Raw genomic sequence first — 12,125 nt, forward strand, 5'->3', positions numbered from 1 at the left:
TGTGAAATGTGAGTAGACACTGGGGCCCTTACATACTCCTTCCCTCTGGGCATGAGAGAAACCCAGGGACTAAGCGCCCCTCCAGGTCCTGCCTCAACGTGTCTACAGCGAAACCAGAGGCTGGAACCTGAAGAACCAGAAAGACAAGGAGTGTGCTGGGGTGGGGTGGGGCGGGGCCTCCGAGCCAAACAAAGAGCAGAGAGGCTGGGCAGGAGAGCCAGGGAGAGCATGAGCAGCCAGGAGGAACAGGCTGGGAGCTGTGTGGGGGCTGGACTGTGCCCAAGGCCTGGGGCCATCAGGGAGGTACAACTACTCCTCTCCCTTGGAGGCTGGAGAAGGGCCAGGGTGCTGCCCAGAATCAGACTGGCAGTGCTATTCCAGTCCCAGGCTGTCCAGGGCGGGACCCCTGGATGCCCAGACTTTGCCTTGCTTCCTACCAAGGGGACCCTCCACCTGGCGCTTCCTCACTCCAGAGCTCCAGCTAGCCCTTGATTTTCTTGTTCCTCAGGAGACCTTCAGGGACCACAGTCAAACCTGTCTCCCCAAATTTGCTCCTGCTAGCCTCTCTGGATTCACTTTCCCCCCTTTTCAACAAGTATCTTGCATGCACTTGCCAGAGGTCGAGCACTACACTGAGAACAGCGTGGGCCCCGGAGTCCTCACCTACCACCCAGGCCTGCCTCTGCGTGCACCCTGCACCCCTTATTAGGCCCTCTTCCAGGCTGTGTAAGCCTGCCCCATGTCACACTGCCAGTTAGGGTGCCAGGCAGGCAGGAAAAACCAGGCTACTGTGACCACTCTGCCCTGGGCCTCATCAGCTGGTGATGTGTGTGTGTGTGTGTGCATATGAATGCGAGTGCGTACGTGCCACGGTGCACATGTGAAGGTCAGAGGACAGCTTGGGGAGTCAGTTCTCTCCTTCCACTTCGTAGATTCCAGAGGTTGAAATGACCTCTGACCTGGTGGTGAGTGCCTTTACTTACTGAGCCATCTAACAGGTCTATAAACAAAACTTTTGAGGCCAGGAAAACAGGGTGCCATCTGAACATGGCAGGGGCAGCTCTGTGTCACCTGCTGTGTCACCCGACCCTGTGGGCAGCTACTCACAGTGGGACACCCTGGAACATCCTCCACGGGCCAACAGCTGACCCTGTAGATGAGAGGAAGTGCCTTGGGGAAGAAGCACCCCCTTAGAGAGGTTACAGGCATGCAACTCCAGAGACAGCTAAACTGGGCCACCTCCGAGGTGCCTCCACAGGAGGACTGGCTGCTATTTGGTGCCCCACCTAAGGGGCACATGTACACAGGCACAAAAACAGCGTTGCACATGGAAGGAGTCAGCACACACAGCAGAGAAGGATCATGAAGGAGCTGCTGGAGAGGTGACTTCCCAGGTCCTGAGTGGCCAGCGAGCTGGGGAACTCATTAATGAGCACCCGTGACTGCTGCTGGCAACGTTCCCCAGCCCAGTCCACTCCAGGGCAACCCTAGTTCCAGGAGGCCCTCCAACAGGGGGAGCACTTAATAGGTGCCAGGTGCCTTGCCCACGTGACCTCAGTTAACCTTTACAGGTAGGAGTGATTACCCCTATTGTGCAACAGGAAAACAAGCTCAGGGAAAGCACTTGTGACGGAAGCTCCAGAGGGCAGGGTCTAGCTGGACCACCCATAAGCACGAGGGGGAAGGGCCCTGCCATGTTCCAAGGCAAGGGGGCCTCCGGAGGAGGGGAAATGGCCAAAGAGACACATATGCTCTGCAGGCCCCTGCTCCCAGGCACCTGCATCTCTCATGCATACTACCCACCCTTCAGCTACCAGACACCTTGCTGAACTCCAATGCATGCAAAGAACTCCATCGTAACCAGGACCCAACTTGCACCTGGTGTTGGGTGGGGGCAGGGGCAGGGAGAGGGGTCGGGGTTCCTGCTGCTGTCTTCTGCTGTGTGCACGTCTCACTCTGGCTTTCCCATAAGCTCAGAAGCCCAGGGGTACAGCTTTCTTTTTTTTACCCTGCCAGTCTCACTTTTTCATTAGGCAATACTCTGTTAGCAAATGCCCACTCATCTTCAGGAGCCCTCTATTCCAGGAAGCCTCTCAAGATATTCAGGCTACTGCCTGCGCCAGTGCTGTCCCAACCTGCCCCCGCTGTTCTGTCAGCTCACAGAACAGACTTGTGCCCAGCTTGGTGGGTTCCCTCCTGTGATGGGTCTAAGTGGATTCTTTCTATCCTAGCACCTAACAAGTGACATCAGCAGAAAACTCTGCCCGAGGGCTGGACCAAGACCACCTCCATGCCCACATCTATAAACTTTCTCTCCCAAGAAGGCACAAACCCCTGGGTTGGGGAGACCAGGCAAGTGAGGTTCTGGAAGCGTGCATACATGAAGCAAGCATGTCTTTGTACCCAGGTTTCCACTGGCGCTGATTAGGCATCGACACTAGGCCTCCAGGCTAACTCTTGGCAGCTGCTTCTCTACCCTGCTTCTCTTCACTTCCCCTCTGAGGCCAGGGCCCCCATTCATTTGTCTCGTTAAGAGGCCTATAGAAACACATTTGTCCGCTCTGCGCTTCACTGCTCTGGTCGTCAATTCTCTGGGGGCACCCGCCCTGCCTTCTGCAGCAGCCCTGTCCATGTCTGGCTGCTTACCCCTAGTGAGAAGTCCTGCAGGTTCAGTCCGGGCCTGGCCACGATGGGGAAAGATTCAAAAGTGAGTGTAATTTAAAGGCAGGCTGGGAGGACAGACCCTTAACTCCCATGGTTGGCTTACCACAGTCCTTAGCTAATGCCTCTGCTCTATGGCTCTTGGCTGGGACAGTGGCCAAGTCACAGCACCAGGGCAGGGGTCCACCCTTAGCAGAGGCAGGGTCTCAGCTTCTTCACATGGTTCCCACCGTCTAACGCCTGCTTGGTCTCTGTAATCAAATCACTAAGGAGCCAGCACAAAGATTCCTGGAAATCTGCCCTAAAAACAGTTCTACCTCACTCTTCCTGATTCCTATGAAGGTCAGGCCTGTCCCACCCCTTTACCTATTCACCAACCCTCTCCAAACCCTGAGCTGGAAATGTCTAAATTCCCAGTGTTCCCTGCTGGCCCCAGCAGATAGACCTAGAACAAAATGCCCATAACAGCAAGCCATGAAGAATGCAGGGGACCAGAGCATGAACCACACTACTACAGGAAGTAATGACAGCTGAGTCAGATCTGGACACACACACACACACACACACACACACACACACACACACACGTTTGTTTTTGGATACAGGGAGTCATGTAGCCGAGGCTTGTCCTCAACTTACTCTGTAGCCAAAATAATCTAGAACTCCTAATCCTCCTGCCTCCAACCTCTCAAATGCTAGGCTTACAGGCCACCACGCCTGACTGCGGAAGAGTGGAAAAAGAATTGAAGGCTCAGAGAGAGAGCTATGTGCAGCTGAGGGAAGAAAGCATGGGAGGTTCTGGGTGGAGTGGAACAGTGAAGGGTAAGGTTAGCAGAGAGGAAGACGGCTAAAGCTGACCCTGCAGGCAGTGGGGCAAAGGAAAGACACAACCTGCTTCTCACCGTGCAGCAGAGAATGGCCTCGGAGGGAAGGGGCCGCAGGCAGAGAAACCATCAGAAGGCTGATGCATGCTCTAACCCAAGCAGAAGGTAGAGGGGAGAGCAAAGTGGATGCATTCCAAAGACACTCAAAAGGTAGAGGCCACAGAACCTGGAGGTGGACAGAAGGGAGTGAGGAAGCTGGGAGGAGGCCCAGGTCTCTGACTTGGCGACCAGGCGGGTGGTAATACCAGCCACAGAGAGAAAATGGAAGGTAGATATAAGGATGGCGGCTGAGGGTCGCAGGCTGGAGCATGCTGGGTCAGAGGCCGCACAGAGAAGGCAGTTACTCTCCTAGGTCTCACTGTTTCTCAAAGCTCAGTGGCAATCCTCCCCTGCCATCTTGAGCCCGGAGACTATCTGAGGATCATGGAGAAGAATGACAACAGCCCTTCACTATCCGAGGGCCACGGACAACCCCAGGCCAGTGCTCTTGTCATCGTCAGTCACACCTGCTGTGCCCTCTGCTACACTCTTCCCCTCTAGCTCCACCATCTCACCCAACAGCCCCAGCCAGGCCTGAGGAGCCCGCTTTCTAAAGTTTTCCACCTGACTTCCCTTCTAGACACCCCCAGCCCTGCACTACTCTGGCTAGACACGCCAGAAGAAGGCCCACTCCCTCCCATTCTCCCCCAGCTAGGGCCCAGCCTCTGAGGACAAAGGGAGGGGTGCTCCAGGGCCACCCACTTCCATGACTGGTTCCTGAATTATTAATGAGCCATTTAGAGAGAGCGTTCTGGTGGGACAAGGCTCTTGTCTAGAGACCCAGAGGGGATACAGGGATCCCTATGGTGTGCTGTCCTGGGGCCTGACCCCTGGGTTGGCCCTGAACTGCCTCTGGGTTCAGGACAGGCTGGGAATAGGCCCTTCCCCCCAAGGGACCTCAGCTCCGACCTTGCCCCTCCCCCCAGCCTGCAGATTGGCTAAGCCTGTCCTGTGCTCCGCCTCCCACCAGTAACCAAGCAGTGGTAACCATGGTGACGGGGCGGGCTATGGCCAGTCTTATAGTGCCAGGCAGGGGGAAGGGCAGCAGCAGCAGGGAAGAGACCAAAGTTCAGAGTTGGACTTGAGCAGGGGACAAATCGTCTTCCCCAACACAAACACACACCTCATTTTCATTCCCCAACCCCTCTCTCCTTCTTCAAGCCAAGCCACACAGTCCTTCCCCTATTTTCCAGGGATTGCACGCCTGGCTCAGGGAAGGAGGTGCTTTGCCTTGAAAGTTCCTTGGAAAAGGGAAGGATACAGGTAATTCAGCTTCTAAGCCCTCCCTGGACCGGTGGACATGTCTGGCACCCTGCTTGCCTCTACACAGGGTCTTCTTCTACAGGAATCGGCAATAAGGACAAAGCACATGCCTACGCACGGCACACAAAGATCGCACAAATCCAAAACATGGCTCCCCAACTCCATGAATCAGAGTCACACTTAGACCTGCATTACTCTGCAGATATCCTGGTACCCCACAGGATGTTCAGAGGAAGTAGGAGGAGCAGGTACTCCTTAGAAGGGGGCTTCCAAGTGGGGGTCTCTAGGACAGAAGGACTAGAGTGTTGTCCATCTGGCCTCCTGTTTTTCTTTCCCCTAGGACCTACTCCTATGTTGCACTCTAGAGCCCTGCTAGAAGGTGTGTCACTTCTCAACCTGTATCTGCATGATGAGGAGTCGGACTTACTGTCGCCATGAGCGCCTGCCATCAAACCAAGCATCACAAGTGCAGGTACAAGGGGCACCATCCTTCTCCCTGGGGCTGGCTCGGGGGCCATCCAGCGTTCTAGCTCCACAGCCAGCCACAGCCCAAGACAATCCACCTGTAACGGAGAGAAGGGCAGAGCCAATTAGCCAGTGCCTACTCGTGTTCCTCCTGCCCATGCTGCCTCCTGGCCCCTACCCATCCTCACTGCCCACTCAGAGCTGACTTCAGCAGTCCCATAATCGGCTGTGTAATGGCTGCCCAAGCTCCCTCACCACTGAAGGTCAACCCATCCTACAGAAAGAGTGCAGAGGCCTTCAGGGCATTCTCTAAGCCCCAGGAATGGGAAGAGAGCTAGTTAAAAAACTAGCGCAGGCATGGTCCATTCCAGATTTTGAGTTTCCAACTCACATCATTAAGGGGATGGGGACAGGGAGTGAAAGACAACATGTGTCTTGCGACAAAGACCAAACAAAAACAAGACAGAGACAGAAATAGTGAGCAGATTCACACAGTCCAAGGACATCCCAGTCCCTGGGGCATCCTGTTGCTCTTCCTCAGGAAGCAAGGGGCCAACCCCAACATGCTCAGCAGAGGGGCCCCAGAATACAGACTTAGCATCAGTTGGTTCCACCTTGTCAGAGACTCACAGCCAAAGCCACAACCCATCAGGGCTCGCCAGGACTGCTTTCTGCAAGTTACAGTTGCCCCACCTGGCCACCCTCAACCTACCCAATTCCCATGGCACCTTCCTAACCCACAGACAAACTCTAAGGAGGCTGGGAAATGGAATGCTAGCCCCTAAGAGTCAACAGCCAGCCATGCTTCCTCTTTCCTTGTCCCAAGTATCGAAAACAGATGTGGGAGGGCTGTGCTTGGGGCTAGCTAAAGCCTTCAGGGCCTTGCTCACCCTCCTGTCCACACACCTCTTCCACTCTGCAACCACCTGTTGAAGCCTTTCAGTGGCCACACTATGTACTGGGGACAGCTCAATCCCAGGGGTGAGTTTTTAAAGGTTTTTTTCCCCCCATGTTCCCCGCCTAGGGGTTTAGGTGACACGTAGCAGTGCCAACCAATTCCTCTCTCACTGCCACAGGGCACTGGCACATGGCCAGGCTTCATCCATGCTCTGAAAACACAACAAGGGTGTAATGGGGGAGTGGCACTGGGCATGACCTGAGGGCCCATGGGACCCCACAGTGCTAAGAGAATTTTCAAGGTGAGAGGACAGGTGAACAGAAGGGACGGAGCTCCAACATGGTTCTGCTCCTTCCTGGAGCTTGAACCCTTATCTGGACTTAGGACAGTCAAAGATCATCAAGTGAATGAGCAGCAGGTGAACAAAGGTAGATACAGCAGGTGGGACTGTGAAGTGAGGCAGGGGCAAGAGACAGAGGGAAGGGGAGATGGTCCCTGTCCTGGAAGCTTACCCAAACTGGAAGTAAGGAGTAGGCAGCAGAGGCCACAAAGCTAAAAGGACACGGTGTGGTGTCTGTCTAGCACTACTTATTCCAGGCTGAAGGTTCCACTGAGTGATCGCAGAGCTGAGGCGGTTCAGTACAGCGAGGACATACACTGCCACGTAAGGACGGGAGTTCAGGTCCTATCCGGGCTTGTTCGTCACAGCACCGTGGTTATCTTAGTGCAGCCATCAAGAGGTCAGGTGCTGAACTGCCTGGCCAGTTACCATGGGACCATGGTAGGACTCTATATGTTAGTACAGATACCCAGGGTACAACTCAGAGGCGAGTCACAGCACAGGTCAAGCAGGTCTCATGGGTGAGACATCACATTAAGTCCGAGAGTTTAACGTCCATGCTCAAGCATTCCAGGCACGTTCTCCCCACCCCCAACCTCCCAGTGCAGACACCATATGGACATAATCCTCAGCACAAATATCATGGGGCCACATCTCCCTGGTTTAGACAGAAAGGGATGAAACAGAATGGAAGTTACGAGGTGCAAAATGCACAGCACAGTCATCACGGGACAGAGCTCCCCAGCACAATTACCGAGGTTTCTCCCCCTGTAGCGGCCTTGGTATAGCAACCACAGCAGGTGCAGCATCACGGAAACAGCGTCTGGTCCAGACACCATGCATGTGCACACAGAGGGTACGGGGAGCTGGGTAAAGCTGCCTGATGAGGACATCAGAGGTGTCCCAGTACACTGCCACAGAGGTGCCACAGACACCATTCAATAAGGCCATCACGGTGTCTCACTCCCACAACACCTAAGTGAAATTCTCAGATAACAAGTGTTATCTGAGCCCAATCCCCAGTGTAGCAAAGGCCAGTGGCTCTTACTTGGGGACTCAAGATCCCCTGGGTATGTCAGGTAGTGTTCAGAACACTTTGTTCATAACCACAGCATAGGAAGAAGGCACAAGGGGCCAGAGAGATAGCTCCGAGTTAAGTCCTCTGGACCTGCATTTGATTCCCAGCGCTCAAACGGCAGCTCACAACTGTCTAACTCCAGTTCCAGAAGACGCAACACCTTCCCCTGGCCTCTGTGAGCACCAGACTCGCACATGGTACTCAGACACACATGCAGGCAAAGTCTCACACACAGGACATATTTAAAGCTTTTTCTTAGGTTGAAAATCTAGACATTAACCCCCAAGAGAGCTGTTCCCAGTGGTCCCTGGATACAGGGACACAGACAGCCAGAGCTCCCAGGAGCCCCCAGGGACAGACATAACACAGGCACAATCTCAGGGAACAGCTCTGGCACCCATATGGTCTTCCAAGCCAGGGCCTCTCCCTGTCAGCAGCTCCTGGCGTGAGCAAGTGGCTCCCACCCCTGGACTCTGGGCACAGAGCCTGGCCCTGGTGTCAGGCAGTTCAGGCTGTGAGGGAGCGGCTCCAGGACCTCCTCCCTCCTCAGGAGAGGTGAGCCACCCTGAGTCCCAGGCCCTGCCTTGAGTCTAGATGTTGGTCCTGCTCGCATGCTGGTCTCCGGGTCCCCTGCAGAACAAGTCTGCCTTGCTGAGCTGCCATAAACCTGTGTACCCACCCGACACAGACACAGCAGTGCTCAGAACAGACAGCCACCCCACCAACATGGATGGGTGAGTTTGAGCCTCGGACGAGTCAGACAGAATCAAGGCCCAAACACTGGGCACTCAAGCTCATCTGTGGATTGCACTGTGGACCATCAGTTCTACCAAAATGATACACTTGGGCAAGAAAACAATTACATGGCATGTGATATTATAGGGTATAATTGAGTATAATTTTTCTACATTGAGAATGGCTTTGATATATCTTTTTTTCTTTGCCACACCACTGTACAGCTGCCAACTGCCCTTTCTTGGAAAGAAATGTCCTTTATTCTCAAATTTTGTCCTTGGTACTAAAATGTCCTTTCTTGTATGAAGTGATCGGGACAGCAGATAGCAGTTGTTTTTTTTTTTAAATAATGTCCTTACTTGGCAAACAAACAAACAAACAAACAAACACAACTGCTAAGCCCCTGTCTGGCCCTAAGCACTTTTGGAAACTGAACTGTGTGTGAAACCGAAGAGCCTGGGAATTACTGCTCTGAGGAAAAAGGGATCAGCAGGCACCATATCAAGCCACAGGACTCATGTATGTGTATCATGGAAAATGCCTGTCACTTCCATGAGGTCCACCCTAACCATCCTGCCAGGGCCAAAGAGGGCCCCCAGGGACCATGTGACGCCAGAACCGAGGGATTCCGGGATGGAAAACAGCTGGGATCATTCTCAAGGCCCCCTCATGAATATGCAAACACAGATTGATTTGTTTCCCGTGGGCACGAGTTATTATTCACAAATATTAATTAGTCTCCAAATACCACCTGTTCCTCTGGCCTCCCCCAGCACTCCTCTCCAGGCCAGGACCCTGGCTCCCAGGAGGCTAGACACCAAACACGGACATTCACAGAAGGGGCATTCAGGGTTCCACAGTGTGCTCTGCCATGGAGGGGCCAGGGCTTAAGCACCAAGATGCATGCTGGGCAGAGCAAGCAGAGAGCTGTGCATCTTCTAACCTGTGGCAGCAGCTAACCCAACCCTTTTGTCATGTCCTGGACAGTTCACCGAGTGGTACTGCAGCAGCGGCCTCGAAGGCGGAAACAGGCCTTGTCACACTTGGGAAGGAAAGCCAACATGTTTCCAACTCTCTCCAAACCAACCACTGGATTAGGGCGGGAATAAATCATGCCTTAGCCTCGACCCTCACCTGGAGAAGGTGGCTGGCAGGAAAGTGCCCGAGACTGTCTTCCGCTCCTCCAGCCAGGAACAACGTTCCCTCCCGCTCTAGTATTGGGGATCCTCTAATTACGGAGGCCCCTTTTGTAGTCCACACTTCTGACTCTTTGGGGGAATCAAAGGGGGATCTAGGGGTGTCAAATATCTGTGAGTGGCAGCCAAGAACCTAACAGGGGCCTAGTTACAAAACAAACAAAAACCAAAAAGGGACAACGTGAGTTCCTTTGACAGCTACAACCCGTAAGCCTTTTTCTTGGGGGAAGTGCAGTGGAATCTCTTGGATTAATGTTCACCAACTTCGCTGCCTTGAGGCCTCTGTACCCATCCTGTCTCTGTTGCAAAAGATGCCCTTCTCCTGCCCCGGCCACTCACTCCGCTTCAGAACTGGGTTCAGGTGATCCATCAACGTAAATCTTCCCCAATGTGACTCTCCCGAGGCTTCCAGGTTGTAGAGTTTAGTGAAATCACAACAGGAGATACAAACCAGTGGCTCTCAGCCCAGGGTTGCTCTGGCCTGCCACAGGCCATGAGGTAATGCTTGCAGACATCTAGGACTGGGGATGGAGGTGGGTGTTACTAGCAGCTAATGGGAAGAAACCCGGGACACTATGAGACATCTTACAGTATCAGGCCAGCTCCACAAAAAAGGGTCACCTTGTCTAGAAAGCTTATAGTACCACGACTGTGAAACCAGGACAGATGGCAAGCTAGTCAGCCTACAGCCCCGGCCCTAGAACTCAGTCGCCCTGAGAATCACTCTCACTTTCAACTAAAGGCAGTCCCAACGTGCCTGATGTCTTTAGAATCTCAAAGTGGCTCTCTACCCCTAAATAAACTCAGCCTCCAGAAGTGGGGGGGCCCACAACCCCACCTCCCCCTCCAGACAAGCCACTAACAAGTAGCACCCCCAGATAGACGAAGGACCCCTCTTCCAGAGCCTCCTCTGGGAAGACGGCAGCCAGATTGCACATGCCCCTCACCTGAGGACAGAAGGGCACATAGCACCCTTATGGCCACTCTCCCCACCTGACCCTTCAGCCCGATCCTCCCTTCTGCCCTTCTGTAAAATCCCACGGCCCATCTTACCAAGTGTGAAAACTCACAGCACCCCCATATCCCCCTCCATCTAAGCCAGAACCATTTGGGAATCGAACTTGGGCTGCCAGGCAGAGAGCACATTTAGCCGCTGAGCCGCCTCACGGCTCCAGAGCAGTCTCTGTCATGGCCTCCTTTGTTAAACCATCTATCTAGAGCTGTCCAGTGAACAGGGTGATGGCCAAGAGGCATGGGTCTTGCTTACAAAGGCCCACCAAGCTCAGGGACACCCTGTCACCCAGCCTGCCAAATCTCTGAAGATCCTTTCCTCATCCCAAACATCCAACTCCATCCCAACTATCTCCCATCCTCTCAGTGGAAGGCCTGCCTTCGGTCACTCCCTTCCAATCCATCCTGTGCACAAGCCACAAAAACTCAAACCCCAGGGGCTGGAGAGATGGCTCAGCAGTTAAGGGTGCTTAATGCTCTGGCTGGGGGCCCAGGGTCAGTTCCCAATACCCACATGGGGGCTCACAACAACCCATAATGGATCTAACCCTCTCTTCCGCCTCCACTGAGTGCCAGGCACACATATGGTGTATACACATACACGTAGATAAACACTACATTTAAGATAAAAAAAAAAAATTACCCCTTTAAAACGCAAATCTAATCATGTCCCTCATGTGTGCTCGGTCTGCAGAGAGGAGGCACAAGCCAGTGCTCAGAGAATGAAGCCACAACTAGAGGAACGTGTGGACACTGCTTGGGAACCTTCGGCCTCACATCTAAGCCCACAACGTAGACTCTAACTCTCCGACCTTGTTCCCTACAACTCCAGCCCACCGCCCTGAGTACCCTGTTCTTCAGTTGACAGGCAGTCTTTTGTCCCTACAGACACATGGTAAATGGAGAAGCAGTCAGACCCTGGTGTCACCCAGAAGCCTACCTCACACCTGCAGCAGCTGATGAGGGGTCCGTCACTCCCCACCCACAGCCGTCCTCCATGCTAGCCGGATGCCTCCCCTCCCTCATGTCCCCTACTCCATCCTTCACCGTGGCCCGTATTCTCCACCTGCCCAAAGAACACTCAAATCCCTTCGCTTTCTCATGCTCCTGCTCTCCCTGCCCAGGCCTCTACCATCTCTCAGCCATACACACACTGGATGTCTCCTCCACAACTTTATTTGGATCTCACATCAAAACCCAAGCCATTCAGCCTGGCCCACAGCCCCCCTCCACTCCCTGCACCTGGCCACACACTGGGGCACACTCACCGGGTCTCTGCTTGCGTATACTAGTCACTCTTGCTGGGCACTCAGCACTGAGGGCAGGGCACCAGGGCCTCCGCTCCTTCCTGGACAGAGAGAAAAAGAGAAAAACATCAAGAATTTCATCAAAGCAGAACATAAATCGACACAGACAGACTTTCAAAACTCGCTATTTATGCAGGGAAAAGAAGAGAGGGTCACAGATCTGTCGGTGTAGGGCAACCCCCATTTAGTAAAAACAACCATCTAGTCACTGCACTGCATTTGTTTGATGGTCTTGAAGCACCTACTAT

The 12,125-nt window shown here is 53.7% G+C and overlaps 1 protein-coding gene across 7 annotated transcripts in view; it reads right to left on the reverse strand.

The window, feature by feature from the left end:
* Positions 1 to 11,918, reverse strand: part of Ptprf (protein tyrosine phosphatase receptor type F) — a 75,191-nt gene extending 63,273 nt beyond the window's left edge. For 6 of the 7 annotated variants that reach the window (XM_055618497.1, XM_055618495.1, XM_055618493.1 and 3 more), the window contains exons 1-2: positions 11,839 to 11,918; positions 5,275 to 5,410 (exon numbers count right to left, since the gene is read on the reverse strand). In XM_055618497.1, the coding sequence (XP_055474472.1) occupies positions 5,275 to 5,365 (91 nt within the window). In that variant the 5' untranslated portion in view covers positions 5,366 to 5,410; positions 11,839 to 11,918. Of the gene's footprint in view, positions 1 to 5,274; positions 5,411 to 9,898; positions 10,081 to 11,838 lie in introns of all 7 variants that reach the window. The other variant, XM_055618492.1, reaches the window with a different exon arrangement.
* Between the last annotated feature and the right edge of the window lie 207 nt (positions 11,919 to 12,125).

This window comes from Psammomys obesus, unplaced genomic scaffold (genome assembly GCF_907164565.1).
Source record: "Psammomys obesus unplaced genomic scaffold, mPsaObe1.curated_primary_1811, whole genome shotgun sequence".
NCBI classification, from domain to species: Eukaryota; Metazoa; Chordata; class Mammalia; order Rodentia; family Muridae; genus Psammomys; species Psammomys obesus.